The following is a 19,177-nucleotide window of genomic DNA, read 5'->3' as shown; positions in this document are numbered from 1 at the left end:
TCAAGAATGCCAATTATATTGACTAATGGCCACAAATGGCCCTGTGAGATTGTAAGGCCCAGAAGACTCATTCTGCTCTCAGAGCCCTGGCTTCTTACCTCACATCTGGAAGTTATTTCTAAGAAGATGAGGCTGCTTCTGTGAGAAGAACTTAGTGCTGTCCTATCCCAGTTCTTTCTAGATGCCCTGGCTGAGGACACTATTGACTTAGTCTTCCTTCCTTCAGTCTTACTTGGCCAAGTGAGAGGCCTTCAGCTCTTGTGCTGGATTGAATAGTGCCCCAAACTTCACAACCACATAGAACTGTGAGTGTGAACTTATTTGGAAATAGGATCTTTGCAGATGTAATCAAGTTAAGGATGAGGTCATAGTAGATTAGGGTGGGCCCTAATCAATGCCTGGTGTCCTTATAAAAGAGGAATTTGAACACAGGCAAACAGGAAGAATGCCATGCGATGACAGAGGCAGAGATTGGAATGGTGTAGCTACAAGCCAAGGAATGCTAAAGACTGCCAGCAACTACCAGACGCTAGGTAAGAGGCAAAGAAGGATTCTTCCTTAGAGCCTTTAGGATCAGCACGGCCCTGCCTACACCTGGATTTCAGACTTCAATCCTCTGAAACTGTGAGAGAATGAATTTTTGTTATTGCAAGCTACTAAGTCTATGGTAATTTGTTGTAACAATGTATTAAGAAACCAATATAATTCTCTATTCAAACAAAGTGCCACCCTACATCATCCCTACTCCTGGCAGAAATGGTCTCCTAGGGTCCAGGGAACAGCAAGTGACACAAGAATTCCAATGCCTCGTTTCAAAGTGTGATTACTAAAGTTCTGGTATACTTTCTTGCAGTTCTAGTAAGGATTAATGTTAAGTCTGAGAAGAAACATACTAGGATATCCATCCTTCCCTCTTGGTCCAATCCACAGGAAAACACAGGCAGGACTGCCCTTTGAGATTTCTCGACACTTTATTTTCATAATATTATGATGAAAGCAGCTTCTTGTGTCTTCGGGCTTTGCATCTTTAGTACAAGTGGTATCATCTTTCTCCTAAGAAAGTTCATTTCTTCACTCCCAGGACAGAAAGTATACATTGCCCTGTGCATCTCCCACCATGAGCTGCAGGGTAGAGCTAGGACCCAGCCAAGGTTCCAGGCAGTTCACTGCCCCTTCACAGCGGAACAGGCCCAGCTACAATGGGAACAAAAACAGGGAAGATGAGGGCTATAAACCTAGAGCCTCTTACTTTTATTTTTCTCTCATGTTAATGCCTTATATTTAGAATCGAGCAAGAAGGACAGAAGAAACCAGGATGTTGACCTTTTTCCCTTTCTCACCCTAAGCCTTTCTTACCCTAAGCTCCTTTGTGGCATCCTTCTCTTTTCTCTTCCTTGTACATACATACTTACCAGTTGCATACTGGGTCTCTCCCACAGTTTAACATCTCTGTCCTTTGAAGCTGTCACCAGCAACTCAGGCAGCACATGAAGGGCTGTGACAGAGCCTGAGTGGATCTTGGAGAAGAGAGAGAGTGGTATGGTGAGTTCTCACTGGGCCCTCCTCAGTCGAGGAAGCACCATAGTCTTGCTGAGTCAGATTGAAAGCCCCTTACCTCAAGCTTGTAACCCTTTCCATAAACTTACCCTTTTACGCTGCCGTGTCTTTAGATCTGGGGGTGTCTGCCAGTTATCCATGCTGGTATCTAATTCCCAGAATATAGGTGGGTCTGACTCTGGATTTGGGGTTTCAGGGTTATTAACTTTTTTCTGCCAGATGTTACCCGTGGTCCACTCTCCTTCAGGGGTGCATGTGGCCATGTTCCACAGTATCCCATCAGAGCTGGCACACAAAAATGAGGACTCTGCCATTCCAAGGGCAGAGTCAGAATGAGGACAAGTCTCAGGCCTCAAGCATCTCCCCACCTCCCCTAGGCTATTCCCTGGCCTCTCAGGACATCCCATTACCACTCACCAGATTCAGGTTTGGCCTGAGTTACCCATATAAGGGCCCTACTAGGATTCTCTAAGTTCAGTTTAAAGTCCAGGCTCTCTTCAAATTCTCCTGATTCCTTTTGCCTCTGTCAAAAGATAGATCATTTTGTTTAGTCTACCTGTATCGCTCTACCCAGTCCCAAAAATGCAAGTTTTATGTTCTGGGCTGGTCAGGATTTTTTCTTTTTTTAGCTATAACTTAGATATAATAAGGTGCATGAATCTTAATTTCCAACTTGATGAATTTTTAAACACACATATGCCTATGCAATCACCCCCCAGATCAAGAGGTAGAACATTTCTATAACCCCAGAAGGTTCTCTTCATGCCCTCTCCAGTCAATACCAGAGCACGGCTCTGCCTAGAGCTAAACACTATTCTGACATCTATCACCATACATTAATTTTTCCTGTTCTTGAACTTCATTTAAGTTGAATCATATGTTTTTTTTTTGTACTCTTTTGTGTCTTGCTTCTTTCAACTAACAAAATGTCTATGAGATATGTCTATGTTGTTCCAGTTATCAGTATTCATTACCACATTCTTTTTTCTTGCCATGCAGCATTCTATTATATAAATATACCAGAAATTGTTTATCCCTTCCATTTTTATAGACATTTGGGTTGTATGGGCTATTATAAATAAATAAAGCTGCTATGAACACTCTTGTACCTGTCTACTGGAGAACAACCACACTCATTTCTCTTCTATATATCTAAAGTGGAATCACTGGGTATTGGGTAGACTTTATTAAGTAACTTTAGTAGGTAAACTTTCTAGGGAAAAGGGGCTCCCAGGAGCCTATATATGAAGTGACCGTCCAGCTTTGGCCACACCCAAACCAGTAAATGTTGAGTGTCTATGAGGTAATGTCTAAGTGTGATGAGAGAGACAAGATGCGGTCCTTGCCCTCCAGGTGCCAATATTCACGGTGACAAGGAAAAAGATAATACAATTAAGAAAATTCCTAGGTTTATAGTTTCCCATGTTTTTTTTTTTTTTAACAGTAGAATCCCTTTTGGTATCAATGAAGTCCAAAGGAACTCCAGAATACAAAGCTCTTAAGTAGAACAACTCCACTTGAAGGAAGGGATTTGGGGCCAACTGCTTTTCCTTTCCCCTTATCCTCCATGATGGGCCCCAAGGTTGAGAAACATTGGTCCTAGACAAACATCTGCTTTAATATATACCCAAAGAGGACTTACTAAGAAAGAAAGAACTTCTGGGGCCATTGGCTGCAAAACAAACACGCCATATTCCTTGTGGGTGGACAACATCGTGAGTCCATTTTCTGCATAGTTGCTCCTGGTTCATTAAAAAAACAAACAAACAAACAAAAAACCACAGTGATTGTATACTCCAGATTGTTTGTAGGTGATTATGTGTAACTATATCTTAAAAAATTGCATTAAAAAATAAATAAAACAGGCTGAGGTCAGGAACACTTCTTTGTAAGATCCCAGTGGTTTAAGCTAAACATCACCTCAGGGTAACCCCTAAACCACTTTTCCTCTTTCTCTAGCTCAGGAGGAGACAGCATTTTGGATCTTACCAGAATACAGAAGGAGCCTCCCCTGGCTTCATGTGCAGTAATTCCAAATCCGCTTTGGCCAGGATGAGGGACAGACCATCAGGGGCCAAGCCTAGGCCTGTCAGGACCCCGAGGTCCTCTTGCAGAACTCGGCTCAGTTGAAGGCTATAGCTTAAACCACGTACATGGACAGAGAAAGATCTTACTTTAGTCCACCTCTCTAAGGCTCCTCAGTTTCCATGAATTCCTCAGGAATGAAGTTTAAAACAACATACATTACCTTCTCTACAAGTCCTGTTCCTTTTTCTTTTTTTTAAATAACAACATTCATCATCACCATCCCCTTACTTGCTCAAAATAGGAATCTCCTTCCCTCCCTACCAACAAACATCATTAAACCCTACAGATGCCTTCTGTAACATCTGCTCTATCTATAGCTCTCCTCTCATCCCCACTGTTTAGTCACAGCCTGCATATGTTTTCCCTGGACAACAGCAAAAGCGGTAAAGTGTTTCCCAACCTTTGGTACCTCTTTACAACCATCCATCCTACATACTGCCACCAGAGTTTAAAATTCACTTGACTACTCTGCTCAAAACTCTGTAAGAGTTATGCCCAAACTTCTTACCACTGTTTGCTCCATAGCCTAGCCCCAGTTTATCTTTTCAACCCAATTTCCCCGACTCCCACCACAAACCCAAGGACTTAGCTGTACCTAGAAAACACCCTGTGCCTTTGTGCCTCTATGCCTTCTGTTAATGTCACCCCTAGTTCAGAAAACTCCCAATCATCCTTAAAACCCAACCTCAAAGATCATCTCTTTCCTACAATTTCTCAAATTCTGTAACACCAGGAATTTTATATATACCTTTATTGTAGTATGAATCACTACGAATATTGTTGGCAATTTACCTATGTGCATTAAAGAACAAATCTCATTTGTCTCTAGTTCACACTGCCTAGCCCAGTGCTTGGCATAAAGTAGGCTCTTGGTAATTATCGATTTAAATTGATATGGTGAGGACCAGAAAACAATTTCCCAGGGACTTTTTTTCCTCTGAAAAATTAACATCCCCCAAAACTATTAACATCCAATTGACCAGTGCATATGGATTTTGTTTAAAATCAGAGGTGGAGTGATTTGAGTAAAGTCCCAGGTATAAGAGACTATTGTTCCTATGACAATAACCCAGCTCCCTCCTTTCACCTGAAATTTCTGGATGTTGAGTCTTTCTGCCGTTCCACTTGCCACTCGCTGACTTTTTCATCAGCACTGAGAACGAAGAAAGTGTGTGCTGAGTACCACAGCAGGGCACTGATGCGGCCTGGAGCCTGGTGGATATAAGTTAGATTAATTATTTTTGACGCATGAGAATTAAATGCTCTTTCCCCCCAAGCATACTGTAACCTGTAACCCTGGCATGTACCAATGAATACATGGTGGGTAGGAACTCACTCAGAGCAAAGAACTAAGGCTGCTCCAACTCACCTGTGCTGTGGCCACAGTTTTAGCTTCCTGCCACAAGATTAGTTTCCCAGCTTGATTTCCAGACACTGCCATGGAACCATCTGGTGCCCAGGCCACAGCAGTGATGCCTACAGGAACCCTAGGTATACATGCGTCATCTGGGAGAGGGAAAAAGTGCTTCCTTAGGGGCTGGGTCACTTCTGGGCTATAAGAGGAGATATTAGGCTACTCTTAACCTTTTTGGTCTCAGTAACACACCCCTCTTTCACACTTGGCCTTTCTCTATGCTTCACTCACCTGCTTCCTTAGGTACCTGCCAGAGGCGTACAGAACCGTCCTCTGAGGTGGTCAGCAGGAGGCCTGAAGTTTCCGAGACCGCAGCTGCACTGATTGCACCACTGTGTCCCAGGAGGGTGTGTGTTTGAAACACCTAGGAGGGAGGGATGGGAATGGGATAGAGGAGAGCTGGCACAACAGAAGGTTGTCCCACAGACCCTCTCCACCCACCTGCCCCATTCCTTGCAGCAAACTCACCAAGAGTGGATGCCACAACCGCGTGGCCCCATCTAGTCCAACAGTCACCACCAGAAGCTCTGATCCAGGCTGGCCAGCTGAACAGATGTAAAGACAGTCAGAAGAAGGGAAGAAACAGACAAGAAGGAAGGAGGCAGGGAAGAAGGGAAAGTGGCTGACATTTCATTACCTACACGTGGCTCCTGGGCAGCTGCACAGTGGCTAATGGGTCCTGCATGAGCAGGGATGCTTGTCAGCTCCACGCCCTGATGGTCCCACACTTTCAAGCTCCCATCTCGACCAACCGACACTACATGCTCCTCCTGCTCTCAGAGCATAGGATCAAGCAGAACACAGCAAGTGTGACCGCCACCACAGAGGTATGGGCTAAGCATCCGGGGCTTGGGAGATGTTGAAGGATGAGAATTCAGGGACAGAGGCAGTGGGCAGCTCAAGAATACAATCCTGCCATGGGGGCATGATACTAAAATACAGCTGTTTTTTTCCAGTTCCCCTCTCTTTCTCCCCAATGCTCTATTCCTGCCCTAACTCAGTCCCAAGTATCTCATTCTATTTCGCGTTTGGGACCATATACTCAATGCATCCAGTCTCTCAAAGCTCCCTTAGCCCTCCCGGGTGAGTTCTCCATTGCCTTCTCACCACAGCCACCACGGTGCTCACGGCACTCTGATGACCCCGGAACTGACCAAGCTGCTGCCCCGACTCTGGGTCCCACAGCCCCATAGAGCCATCGCTGGAGCAGGAGACCTGTGGAGTTAAGAAGCACAGGAGCAGGATTATCAACATCCCTCCAGCATTTCTGAATACTTGTAACATGGGGTAGAGGCATTAAACCTTATGGCTAAGAGCACGGGCTCTCCTGGGCTCAAATTCTGGCTCCCCTATTCATGATCCTATGACCTGGGAAAAAATAATCCTCTATGCCTTAGACTTCTCATCCATTCAGTGACACTAATGACAATGTGCCCATCTGTCACGGTTGCCATCATGATGACTGTGTCTATATAAAGGACTTGGCCCACCACCTGGCAATAGTGAGTATTTAGTAAATAGTAGCCATTGATTGCCCTTGTTACTTACATAATATCAGTCAACAAACCCAGGTGAAAATGGAAAATCTGCCAATGTCAAGGAAATACCTGACTGCCTGGAAGCCAGGAAACCAGACTATGACAAATCTATTCTACTGATATTTACTCCTTCCTGATCTCTTTTTTGAGAATAACATGGGGACTCTGCATGGGAAACTAGGCTTTACCTACCCTTAATACATAATTTGTGACACATTTTTGCCTTAGAAATCACAGCAGTATCATTCAGCTGCAGAGGGAGGGCAACCCAAGTCCCTGGGAGACAATATTATATTCTTATGAACAGCTGGACTTCCTTATCAGAAAGTTTTCTGGCTCATCTGCATCACTTATATGACATTGAGCATATTATTTAACCTATCTGCACTAAATTTCCTTCCCTGTGAAATAGAGGAAATAGCAGTATCTACTTTATACAGTAGTTGTAAAGATTAAATGATATATGTGTAAAGAGCTTCCTTATCACAATGTCTGACCCATACTAAGTGCTAGAGTTTAGAAAATGGTTGGGTGGATACAGGAGATGGGGAGTGTTGTCTTCGCCAGGGATTCTGCTGAGCTTTGCCCCACTCCCACCCCTTCACTCGCCAGCAGGTTGTCTTTGGTCCAGGCACAGCTGGTCACCCAGTCCCGGTGACAGTCCAAGAAAGAGTGAATCAGAACAGGGGTTTCAGGCCTCCTCACATCCCAGCACAGGAGACTCTAGAAAGGTTCCAAGGAGAAGGAGCAGTCAGGGCTAGAGGAAGGGTGTGAGAGTACCAGGGCTATTTCATGCAGGAAGTTGCAAGGAAAAGGAGGTAAAGAAAGGAGGGTGGACAGATTCAGCCAAAAGCAAGAGGGAGCAATGGGAAATGGACTGTTAAGGAATCTTGGAATCAGAGGGGCTGTGGGGCCCAGGGAAAGAAGGCCCCAGGATAACATCCTTCTGTAGCTTACCCGATCCCTGCCCCCCGTGGCCAGTCTGCCTCCATCAGTGCTAAAGCTACAGCAGCTTACAGGGCCCTGATGTCCTCGGAGCTCAGTACCACAGGGGAGCTCTTCTGCCTTCTGTGGCAGGGTCAAGAACTGTCTCGGCCACAGCCGTACCATGAAATCCTCTGCATTGGAAATAGAGATAAATGAAGTCTCCCTGAAAGAAAAGGCAAGACAGGTCTGGGAGGCTAAAGAGAAAGGTAAAATCATCAAAGCCAAGGATGATGTCTGAGAACACGGCTCAGGGGAGTTCAAGGGAAGGGTGGAGAGAGTCACAGGGATGGTGGAGAGGCCCTGGCCAGGGGTCAGCCTCATAAGAGTGCACAGAACAGAAACCCCAGACATGCCACAGCTGGGCTCAGCAACGCAGCTCCCTGTCTCTAACTCCTATTGCACTTCCCAGGGCAGCTGCTCCAGACTATCCTCTTCTCAAGTGTCACCCCACCCCCACCCCCACTACCAGTTAGGAGGAAAGCCATCCTGCATTTCCACCTCAACATCTCTCTCTCCTCTTAAGGGAAACCCCTTCCTTTAGAAAGCAGAACCTCCCACTGGGCAAGAACTCAGAGGATTACTGGAATTGCAAAGAAGTCCTAAGATCAAGGTTAGGGGAGGGGAAGGAACATGGTTTAGACAGACTATTCAAGATAAGTGCATTTAAAAATACTTGAATGCTGTAAAAAAAAAAAAATACATGTGTGCACATATAAACATATTGTCATATACACACATACATATAAATTTAAGGAAGGTAGCATATTTACAAGGAACAATGATTCAGCAACCCTGTCCACTGCCCAGCAGTACCTGAGGCAGAAGCCAAGAGTTCCTGAGAGGTGGCCAGTCCCAGCACAGGCTTCTGGTATCTATGCAGGAACCAGATGGACTGGAGGGAGCTTTCCTTGAGCGCCCAGCCCTGCAGGGACCCATCTTCCCCACCACTGACAAACACCTTAGGGCTTAACCAGGCCAGTGCAGACACTGCCATATCTAGTGCCTGGCACAAAACCCTCTGAGAACCTAGAGAATGAGAGAAAACAAATGAGTAAGAAACTTGGAATGGGGTGAGGGTTAAGGGTTGCCCACTTTCCACCACATCCCTATCCCTTTCCATACCTGAAGAGACGCTATAGATCCTAATGCCATCTGCTCGGTACCCAACAGCCACCTGATCACCATCTGGGCTGAGAGCCACGGAGAGAGCAGGAGAGAGAGAAAGGGAACCAAGGCACCCATGGGGCCGGCCCAGAGACCCTGACCATATCTGAACCTGGGGGGCAGAGAAAAGGGCTTAAAGATCCTGCACCACCTCTGCCAGCCAACCCTCTGCCCCAGTAATTACAGCCACCCCTGATGAAGTCCTCCTTGCAGAGACGCTACTCATGAGAGTGCCCATACACACACCTATACGCTCCTCTCCATAGCTCTCACCAGCCAAATTCCTCTGTGCCTCAACAGTGGTCCCCTTCCTCGTCAAAATAGCCCCTGCCTTTGTGACCATCTCCTCATGACCCACCACCAGCCCTCTACCACCTGACCTTGCCATCCTCGCCAGCTGTCAGTAACTGGCCCCCAGCATGCAGGAAAAGGGCTGCAGAAACAAAGCCATGGTGGGCAGGGAAGGCAGCCAGCCGGGCCCCCTCTTGCCAGGCCCACAGCTCCACCATACTGTCTAGCCGGCCTACAGCCACAATACGCCCGGGAAGATTGAAGACCAAGGTACGGACAGAGGCTCCTGGGGCACCCAGTTCCTACACAGGGAGTTGAAAATTGAAATGTCAGGACCTGCTCTCAACACAAGCCCACAAAGACAGACTGCCAATGAACTTCATTCCTTGCCTCCATCTCCCCCTGATCCAGGGCTTCCTTCCCCAGGGTTAGCCAGGACCTTCTTACCTTGCTAACTTTGAGCCCATCCACCTGGAAGAAGCTAAGGCTGCCAGCCCAGCTGCCTGTGGCTACCATCTGGCCCTCTGGGTGGAAGGCAACACAGTTTAGGGGCTTGGGACAGGTGTACTGGGAGACCAGTTGCCCACGGACTGTGTCCCATAACTGGAGGAGAAAGGCCAGGAATCAGGATGCAAATACAGATACCTGAGATTCTTGGTCCCAGCACTCCATGGAGTTACCCTGTCCAGTATCCTGCCCTCAGCAGGGAAATCTTCCCCAAGCCTGGGGGTCAGCAGCCTCTGTCACACAGGACAACCTAAAGGGGCTAATCATTACCTTTAGGCATCCTCCCAGGCACACAGTGGCCAGTAGCCGGTGGTCTGGGCTCAGGCAGCAGCTGGTGATTTGGTTCTGGTGAGCCCTGGTCTGGAGCACCCTTTCCCATGAAGACAAAATCAGGCTCAGGGGTCCCCTGGCTATAGGCTCCCTCCCTCATTTTCCTCCTTATGAGCTTTTGGCAAATGGGTAAGACCCTCACTCCAAGACATGGGGAAAGACCCCTTACCGACAAGTATGCTGCAGGTCCCAGAGCTCCAAGAGCCCATCAAAGGCAGTAAGAAAGAGAGCAGTGTCCGAGAGGAACAGGCAAGAGGAAATCCCATCACAGCCACTCACCACAGACTTCACCTCCTGTGAGAGCAAGGCAGGGAAGCTCAGCTCAGGCCACTCCTGCCACTCTCTGTGTCCCAACACTCTGGGCCCCAACCAAAGAAGAGGCCAAGGCAAGAAGGGATTGAGCTCTTGGCTCACTACAGTTCCAGGCCAAACAGGTTCAAATGGGGCCTAATCATTCAAATGGTTGCTTCTTCTCTCTCACCCCAAACTCCATACCTATTCTGCAAGTCACAGGGAAATCTAGGCGGGTCTATGGAATGAATGGGCTTATACTCATTCATGTATACATGGCAGGGGGATACAATATGGGTAGAAGAGGAGAGAAAATGGCTGTGGGGGACATACCTCTCCAGCCTAATCTACTATTACTCTCCCATAAGCACCTTCTGCTCTAATCAGTTTACACGAAGCGTTACCTTCCTGTGTCTTTGCTCAGCTCCTCACTCAGCAGAATGCCCACTCTTCTCCATCCTACATCCTCCTATAATGTACAACTCAACTCATATCTATGTCATAATGCTAAGTTTTGGATCCTTTCTTACCTTGTATGGCTCCCAACAAAACTAGCTATTTGGTGGACAAAGACAATGTTCCATAAGTCCTGTGTTCCTTGCAACGCTTAGCACAGTGCTTTGAATGGAACGTATATAGCAAATTTTTGTGTGTGAATGTTTTTTTGACTTGATATGAAGGGAGTGAAGTTTTTCCTGAATCAGCAAGGGTGAAAACAGGTTGAATTTGGCTTGTCTAGGGCTTCAGGGAAGTCTGTGAGGCTGTTCTGAACATAAACTCTGCCATGCCTTGAGTACATACCTGCCACGTGCGCAGGTCCAAAAAGTGAATGGTCCCACTGGCAGTGCCCACAGCTGCTCTTTGCCCATTAGGGGAGAAGGCCACAGCTGTAGGGGATGAAGAAACTGCCAAAGACAGACTGGAGCTAAAGAAATAGGTAGGAAGAAAAGGAGAAAATGAAAGAAGGAAAGTGAATGTGAATCCATCTGTGCCTAAATCTTCACAGTGATCAGCCTGTCCTTTAAACTCCAGTTTCAGAAAAGGCTGCAGACTGCGTCTTTGATGGGCTTGTCAGATTCAGAGCTGAGGGTTTACCTTTGCTGGCCTCCCATGTTCTGGGGTTTATTAAGCCACCGCAGTGCCCGCTGGGGGTGCCATCTCTGAATGAGCTGGGGGGCCTGGTGGCAAAGAGGTGAGTCCAAAGGCTGGTTGGCTGCCTGTTGGGCCAGGAGTAATGGGTACTGGCTGAGAAGTGGAGCTTGCTGCCTCAGGAAGGTGTGAAACACTGCAACATCAGCCTCAGGGAGCTCTGGATCCTCTTTAGAGACCGAAGAAGCTATGAAATAGGCAGAGTACCATGAGGTAGCTTCCCTAGACCTTATTAATCCCAACACCAAATGAAAACTCATGGGTGTGTCTAAAAATGGAAATTCTCACAGTAGTGGCCCTCTGGCCCACATCAGGATCCTCCACTAAAGGGCAAAGCTTTGGCCCCCACTCTAGATGGAAGGAATCAGAATCTGCAGACTCAGGGATCTGCAATTCAAACAAGTTTCCTAGCTAATTTTCTGCCCGCTAAATAAAGCTTGAGAACCTCTGGTCCAAGAGATTTAGGCAAGTCTCTTGAGATTCACCTGTTTTCCCTCTTGGCCTTTCCAACCTAGAATAAAATTCAACTGTTCTTTTCTTTATACCTTCCCCTGAGCAGGTCCCCCGTGTCCACACCCAAGAGCCACAAATCTGAGAAGAAACCACCTAGAACTCATCTCACCATAGAGTCCATGGGCCTCCAGGAGCCGAGAGAGCTGGCCCTGTTCCAGGTGTGCCGCCACCACTTGGAGACTAGTGAGGAACTTTCCAAGTAGGCCGTGGTTTCCACTCTGGAGCTGGTGAGAGTCAGACTGGATTCATTAGGGACATGAAGAGGCTGGTAAAAAGGGTTAATGTCTTAGGCCCTGCCTGTATAACTGAGAATTGGGGAAAAGGTCCTGAGGAAGGAGGGCAGGAAAACTGAAAGGAGAGAGGTACAGGGAATTTGGGAGGGGCTAATGGCAGTGGTAGGGGTGGTGGTGGGTCCTCAGGTTGTCCAAAGCAATTGCTTGGTAGAGAAGTCAGAATACTAACCAGGTGGTAAGGGAGGTCTCCCAGAGCCTCTGGAGGGCAACTTCGGAAGGTACCCGAGGCATCAGGGTCACACATCTTCCAGAGCTGAGCTGCAGGTGTGGGTCAGAGGAACAGACAGTGAGCTGGGATCAGGTCTGCAGCATGTCCCCAGGCTGCAGCAAGAGCCATCTCCCCAGTGGGATGGCAGGTGAGGGGTCCAGCTGGTGAGGAGCTCCAGGCAAGACCTCACTCTCAGTGCCCAAGGTTGGCTCTGACTGCGGTCACCTGCAATGAGGATGTGTGCCGTGCTCTCCAGTCCTGCCCTCTTCCCATATCGACGCTTGGCTGCTGCTCTCAGAGGCCCATCTACGAGACAGAGCCGGGCACCAGGGCGCTCCAGAGGGCCCTCCCCTAGCAAACTGCCCTCATGAGAGGAAGGAAAAGAAGGAAGGAAAGAGAGAGGAGACCTGTTGGTGAGAATCTTGACACAGCTGTGGGCTCCTGTTCCTGCCTCAAATAATGGTAACTAGAGTGGCAACCCCTCTGGGGACTGGAGACAGGTATCAGGGGCTATACCAATGGAATAGGGGATGAAGGAAGGATCATATGGGGCCTTAGCTCAAAGTCAGGACGGCACAATAGGGTGTCGTGGAGTTCAGCTAAGCACACCTTTACCTGCGCAGGTTCTGGATGAGGTAGGCAAATGAGCCCATGGGGTAGGGGTCCCCACTGTTACCAGCAGCCGCTGCTTCTTCCCAGGTCTTGGTCCCCTTGGGTAGTATCCGCCATGCACTCAGTACTCCGTGTAACTGATCCACAGTTAGACCTGAAAACCCCAGCTTTCTGAGGCTCTCCCCAAGCCTCACAGAATACCCCATGGCCCCTAATGTCTCCTTGCTCTGTTCACTGAGGCCCCACCTGAACCAAAGTTATCTACCTCTGGAGTGGGGACCTCAGCCTCCTAACCCAACCCCAGCACTGACCGCTACGTGTGACCTCAAGGGTGGCCAAGGCTTGGGGAAGGACATCGGGGCCATGTTCTTGCTCCAGGGTGCTCAGGATGTGCTGCAGCAGCAGAGGAACAGTGGCAGGCAGGGTCCGGAGTCTCTCAGAAACCTAGGAGAGGAGGGAGACTGGGCTTCAGTTGGGTTGGGAGGGAGCAGCTTTGTTACAGCCTTGGTTTGTATTCAGGAAGGGAGCAGGGTGGGAAGGGATGCAAAATAAAGAGAAATGGTTGGGAGAGAAAGGAGAGTAGGGAAGCCATGAGGATAGGGAATAGGTCACAGGACAAAGGATGATGGGATAGGGTTAGAAGACAAAGAAGCTGGTTGGAGAATGGGAATTGGGACTAGGATAACCTGAGGAGTGGGTGGTTTATACACACAACTGACCTGCTCATATACTGTGAAAAGCCTCAGGTGATCAGTGACCAAGCGCAGGTAGAGTGGTAGGGCTGACCCTCGCTTCACCAGCAGCAGCTGCATCTGAAAACACCCAGAGGACTCAGTATGGGCACCAGCCCTCGGCCCGCCTGCCCTCCACCCTCAGCACCAAGCCCACTGCTGGGCAGCTCCTCCTCCTCAGAGACTCTCCAACTGGGGAAGGTCCACAGCATCACCTCTCTCTACACTGCTCTCTGCCCAGCCAGCCCCTCTGTCAGGGAGACCCTCGTGGCTCAGCCTATGCCCCCAGAAAAACCACAGCTTCACTCCTCCCCAGACCCAGAGAGGTACAGCAAAGGCCATTCACCACGGAAGGAGGGTGGGTTACACTATAAGGAAGCACAGCTGTCGTATTAGAATGCCCCTGGCACAGAGATCTTGAGAAAACCAAGGGGCAGGTGTGTGGGAGACAGCTGGCAGCCTCAGCACTCTGGTCCTCACAGCTCCCAGATACGCCCCAACACCCACCAACCCTGGCCTGGATCCAACCTGGTTGTTAAAAGGCGACTCCTCCAGCCGCTTCCCGTAGAGAGCCAGCTCCTCTCTCACCATCCGGGCCCGGGCAGATGGCTCCAGAGGCCCCAGCGGCACCACATGGGCCTCTTGGCTTTGTTCAAGGGTCTCCCCCAGGCCCGTGTCACTAGACACGCTCAGCACCAGGTGTACTGACTGATATTTGGGCCAAGGGGCAGAGAGGCAGAAAGAGAAGGAGAACAATGTTGGAGGGGTCCCTGTCCTCTCTTCCCAGCCTGCCTCCCAGCCCCACCCCTCCTTCTCACACTCACCCGGGGAAGGGTCTTTGGGATCCAATCTGAGGTGAGCTGCCCATTCTGGTCCACCAACCTGTCGGCCCCATCGATGATCAGAACCAGGGTCTGGCCAGGGTGCAGGGACTGAGCGGACTTGGGCAGCAGCCTCTGCTGCAGCTCCCACACCAGGCCTCTGCATGTGGAGCGGAAGGACCCAGTCAGCAGGACAGGGTGACACACGGGCGGTATCATGTGGCATCAGAAGGCTGGTCTAGGGAGCGATAATACACACCGGTAGGTGTTGGGAAGGGCGTTGGGCTTTTGCAGGAGGCCATGTAGATAGGTACAGAGGCGTTTGAGCAGGGTGAGCACAAGACTCTGGTCAGGGCCGGCCCCGGAAAAGTGGAAGAACACGAAGGGGGCTACTTTGGTCCCTTCACAAGCCTGAAGGGTTGACACGAGGGATGCCTGCATGGTGGGAATAGAAAACATAGTCACACTTTAGATGCACAAGTTCCTTGTGCCCTACCTCCATATTCCACCCAGCCCTTTAGCCCAGGCCTCGGGTACTCTGTACCAGGAAGGCAGTCTTGCCCTGTCCTGACTGTCCGGTCACCAGGCTCAGCCTCCCCTGACGTAGCATCAGTAGCTGCACTGTGTCCTGAAGAAGGCGTGGTCGGGCAGGACTGGGTGGGTTCTGCAGCTGCTGAAAGGTGGCTTGGACCGAGTCATCATCTGGGATAGACATTGGCTGCTCCAGCTGAGACCCAGGCTAAGGGCATACAGGGAAGTGAACACCCATGTCTCCATGTCCTCAGGACCCACAAGCCCAATACAGGATTCCTGCCATGTTACCTCCCCCCTTCTCACCCAGGAGTTCCCAGCTCCCCCTACCATCACCCCACCCTACGTATCACATACACACCCTCCCCTGGCCACCAGTGCTCCTGCTGACCTGCAGGTAAAGTTTCTGGATCATATTCCACACATCCTGCAGAACCATTTGCCCAAACTCTTCCAGTCCCCCAGCATAGGGCCGGCCAGCAGCCACACCCCCCCACTCACACGGGTATCTGGGAGCAAAGCAAGCACACCCAGAGTCAGAACAGGGCTGGTTCCCCTCACCACATCTCTGTGCAGGTGCGCTCCACCTCCCACGGCTCACCTGCGAAAGGTAATCTCTTTTTGTCTGCTCAGGTAGCTTTTCAGTTCTGAGATACGATCTGCAGCCTCTTCAGACTCAGATATAAAGTCAGACTTCCAGGCATCTGGCACAGAGCTGACCCAAAAAAGTAATCCCAAGAGTGGGGCTGGATCTTGACCCCAGCCTCCCTCTATCCCCAACCATTGGACCAGACTGTCATTCCCTGGAACTTCTCCAATGGAGACCCCCAAGCTTCAGCTTGGACCAGACTGTCATTCCCTGGAACTTCTCCAATGGAGACCCCCAAGCTTCAGCAACAAGGCTGATTTGGGACTACAAAGGCAAGCTCTCCAGTATCCTGTTTTTTTCTTTAGCTACCCCCTTCTGAATTCTAAGGAGAGAAGACAAGATTGCTGCACCTGTCTGCCCCTCTGTAGAGATCTGACCCTGAAGGCAACAGGGGAGGTACCTGAGGAAGCTGGAGTCCCGGATATAGATGAAAGCTGGGACAGAGGACTGGAGGCGGAGGCTCCCATTCAGGAACTGCATCACCTCCATTTCTGTCACTGAACGGCCAAGAGGGTATTGTTGGGCCTGTGGGGTGGGGTGGAGAATAGATGGGGCTCAGTCCTAGGCCACACTCACCTCTCCCTCCAGATTCGCATAGACCCCAGGGCTCCCTCCAGACATTAGCTAACACTTACTGAATGCCTGCCATGTGCCAAAAATTTTTAATAGATGATTTTAAATTCACAATAATCTTGCAATGTAGGTATCACTACTTCTGTTTAATAGATGAGGGATGAGGCTAGGGTAGGTCAAGCAGCTATGCCATGCAATATGTAAATGACAGAAGGGGGATCAGATCTGTCTGATGACTTACCCTCTTACCCCTTGTATCCCAGAGCCAAATTTGGAGGAACTTCTCCAAGGCATTCCCTCAGCTAAGACTTGCTCAAAGACTCTTCTGCCTGTGTTCCACTTCAAGGCTCAAGGACCTACCTGTGCAGTCCCAGGGTTTCTGATAAACCATAGCCTCTTCCCACGCCTGCCTCAACCTTTGTTTCCTTCCCCAGACCCTGATCCAGCCCTGTTGTCTGCCTTACCCAACGGAAGTGTGGATGGTCAGGGAGGGTGTACTTGGGGGGGATGTAGCCATAGCGGGAACCCAGAATCCCCACGAACAGCTGTGCGTTCTCCACCTCCCCGAGACACACTTCCAGCTGCCTGCAGGTACAATCATGGGACAGGAAGGTGTCACCGGGGCACAGTATCAGGGAATACAGACGAGAATGGGGAGACAGGCCCCCAGCTCACAAGTAAGCAAAGCGAAGGCAAGCTGCTCTCACCAGCATCCAAGAGGCAACTCTTTCCCTCTGCCAGCATCTGTTCTTGCAGCCCCACCCTGCCCCACCTCAGTTCCACCATCACACCCCTCATCCCTGACCCAGTTCCTCTTCTCTGTGGCCCCCACACCTGTTCCTGCGGGTCTCCTCCTCAGTGACACCCCAGCGCAAGTCGATGCCGTGAAGGCTGATATGGTGGGGGGCTGCTCGAGCCTGCAGTGCCGGCAGCACAGACCTCATCAGCAGGTCCCGCTCCCCATGCATGTCCCGGAAAGTGGACGAAATGAAAAGCCGGATGGTGCGCCATCTGGGGGTGAGCAGAGGGCTGGGCTTAGCCGAGGGCTCAGCCCCACCAACCCAGCTCCCAAGGACACTTGCATGGAGCACACACCAGGAATGAGAGATGGCAGGGAGGTGTCCAACGGGCCTCCAGAGAAAAGCCTGCTGGCAGCCTTGATGGTGCTGCCCGGGAATTTAAACTTACTTGCCACTTCTCACACATCCCTCCTTTTAACTCAAATCGTTATTGTGTACTTCCTATTTGCCCAGGCAATGCTCACGACAACATGTGCGGTAAACACTATCATCACAATCTTACCCATCAGAAAACTGCAGGTTTAAGAGATTAAGCAACCAACCCAAGATTCAAGCTACTATTTGGAAATGCAGGATGAGAAAGCTGGAACTAGAGTTCCCAAGCCCTCTGCCTGAGCCATGGCTACATGTCCATGGTCCATGATGCTCTCTCAACATTCTAACCTCCTTTCCCCAGTAGAAAAATGGGCATGTTCACAATCTGACAATTTTTTCCCTTAGAAAAACCCTTTCCTGCAAAAGAGAAAGCACAGCTTGGTCAGCAGAACAAGTAGCATCTCAATAGCCAGAATTTCAGTCACCAGAATTTCTCTAGATTTTGGCTGCAGCCCCTCCCAATTCACAAAGGCAAAGAAACACACACTGACCCATGCTTGGAAATAGGAGCCAAGGGTCTTGGAGTATTCTCTTCCAGTGGCTGGAGAGACAGGAGCCCTGTCTTTCCTGGGGGTGGTGGAATCTTGAATATTTTGTCCATTTGGCCTACATGTTCTAGAAGACGAGATGCTCCACGCTCTGCAATGAACCTAACATAAATGGCCACAAAATGAATGACAGCAGAACACCAGAGGTCAGAATCAGGAAGGACTTCCCAGGGGTACAGGGCGTATGTGTGAGATAGACTAGGGTAGGTCATCTAGCCTATGCTAACTGGAGCTCCCCAAGAAAAAGACCATAAGCAGTGAGTGCCAACTTAACTAAATGAGGGTACAGAACCACAGGAATGAAGAAGAAGAAGCGAAGAGACCCATCTCCAGCTCCTCCCCCTGTGCCCTCAATCTCTTCAGTGTCCATCCTGTACTCACTTTAGTATCCCGTCACTACAGCCCAAGAGTGTCACATCATTGGGGTTCAAAGCTGGTAATCTGGCAAAGAAAGCAGCAACCACTAACCGTCAAAAAGGATGCCGGGAACAGGGAGTCAGTGCCCTCTAATGCCCTTGGGTGGAAACCTTGCCTCTGGACTTTCAATAGGGTTATGTGCTGATCTGGGGCTGGGGTACACCCTCACTAAGGGGTCCAGAATTGGGTTGAAAACTTTAGAGAAGTTTCTAGTACTTGAAGCACAACAGAGGTAGGAAGACAGAGATGTCAGAGGAGGTGAGGGTGTACCCATCTGGGGAAGGGGTAGAGAGGAAACATGAATCACCTGTCTCCTGGCACTGGGGAAGGAGAGTCAACACCCTTACATGTAATCTGTCCTTCTTAGGAGAACGCCAACAAAGAGGCACTTGGAATTCACATGCTGCCAGAAAAGCTGTTTGGCTGCGTCTATCAATCTCTCCCTCATAATTTGACCAAAGAGGATGACCCTGTCCACCTGTAAGATGAAAGGGGAAGGGCTGAGACCAGAGGATAAAGGGAGAGAAGAGACAAGAAAGAGCTAGAACATCAAGAGAAGAGACTCCCTGAGGATAAGGTGTTAGGAAAGCTCTGAGGGGACCAGGAAACTGCCTCACCTGAGGGTGGCGTTATCTAAGTTCCCAGGCCCTGAGGATAAGAAAAGCCACCTCCCTACTTGGGGGGCATTAAAGTGAAGGTTGGGGTAGGGACAGTGGTGTGCTGGAGCCAGCTCATTCTCAGGCTCATATGAGCTGAGTGTTTGAATTTTTTTTTTGCAATTTAGTGAGCC

General features: G+C 49.6%; 1 protein-coding gene across 4 annotated transcripts in view; it reads right to left on the bottom strand.

Annotated features, from left to right (window-relative positions):
* Positions 1–952: 952 nt before the first annotated feature.
* TEP1 (telomerase associated protein 1) overlaps positions 953–19,177 on the bottom strand; it is a 37,449-nt gene continuing 19,224 nt past the window's right edge. For 2 of the 4 annotated variants that reach the window (XM_077127332.1, XM_077127335.1), the window contains 40 exons: positions 18,735–18,865; positions 18,352–18,411; positions 17,914–18,072; positions 17,082–17,258; positions 16,712–16,832; positions 16,075–16,199; positions 15,627–15,740; positions 15,417–15,534; positions 15,039–15,233; positions 14,754–14,929; positions 14,498–14,654; positions 14,202–14,381; positions 13,662–13,754; positions 13,254–13,386; positions 12,946–13,096; positions 12,556–12,689; positions 12,292–12,380; positions 11,939–12,053; positions 11,263–11,503; positions 10,969–11,092; positions 10,046–10,170; positions 9,817–9,916; positions 9,487–9,642; positions 9,129–9,341; positions 8,707–8,860; positions 8,398–8,610; positions 7,555–7,715; positions 7,207–7,320; positions 6,167–6,274; positions 5,697–5,829; positions 5,528–5,604; positions 5,291–5,423; positions 5,015–5,151; positions 4,733–4,857; positions 3,547–3,696; positions 3,200–3,299; positions 1,975–2,080; positions 1,647–1,864; positions 1,413–1,517; positions 953–1,194 (listed from right to left, as the gene is read on the bottom strand). In XM_077127332.1, coding sequence (XP_076983447.1) covers positions 1,072–1,194; positions 1,413–1,517; positions 1,647–1,864; positions 1,975–2,080; positions 3,200–3,299; positions 3,547–3,696; positions 4,733–4,857; positions 5,015–5,151; positions 5,291–5,423; positions 5,528–5,604; positions 5,697–5,829; positions 6,167–6,274; positions 7,207–7,320; positions 7,555–7,715; positions 8,398–8,610; positions 8,707–8,860; positions 9,129–9,341; positions 9,487–9,642; positions 9,817–9,916; positions 10,046–10,170; positions 10,969–11,092; positions 11,263–11,503; positions 11,939–12,053; positions 12,292–12,380; positions 12,556–12,689; positions 12,946–13,096; positions 13,254–13,386; positions 13,662–13,754; positions 14,202–14,381; positions 14,498–14,654; positions 14,754–14,929; positions 15,039–15,233; positions 15,417–15,534; positions 15,627–15,740; positions 16,075–16,199; positions 16,712–16,832; positions 17,082–17,258; positions 17,914–18,072; positions 18,352–18,411; positions 18,735–18,865 — 5,544 coding nt within the window. In that variant the 3' untranslated portion in view covers positions 953–1,071. The remainder of the gene's footprint in view (positions 1,195–1,412; positions 1,518–1,646; positions 1,865–1,974; positions 2,081–3,199; positions 3,300–3,546; positions 3,697–4,732; positions 4,858–5,014; positions 5,152–5,290; positions 5,424–5,527; positions 5,605–5,696; positions 5,830–6,166; positions 6,275–7,206; positions 7,321–7,554; positions 7,716–8,397; positions 8,611–8,706; positions 8,861–9,128; positions 9,342–9,486; positions 9,643–9,816; positions 9,917–10,045; positions 10,171–10,968; positions 11,093–11,262; positions 11,504–11,938; positions 12,054–12,291; positions 12,381–12,555; positions 12,690–12,945; positions 13,097–13,253; positions 13,387–13,661; positions 13,755–14,201; positions 14,382–14,497; positions 14,655–14,753; positions 14,930–15,038; positions 15,234–15,416; positions 15,535–15,626; positions 15,741–16,074; positions 16,200–16,711; positions 16,833–17,081; positions 17,259–17,913; positions 18,073–18,351; positions 18,412–18,734; positions 18,866–19,177) is intronic. The other 2 variants (XM_077127333.1, XM_077127334.1) reach the window with 2 other exon arrangements.

The sequence above is a fragment of the Tamandua tetradactyla genome, chromosome 14 (assembly GCF_023851605.1).
Source record: "Tamandua tetradactyla isolate mTamTet1 chromosome 14, mTamTet1.pri, whole genome shotgun sequence".
NCBI classification, from domain to species: domain Eukaryota; kingdom Metazoa; phylum Chordata; class Mammalia; order Pilosa; family Myrmecophagidae; genus Tamandua; species Tamandua tetradactyla.
Note: the sequence above shows the minus strand (reverse complement) of the source record. Positions and strands in the feature narration are given on the sequence as shown.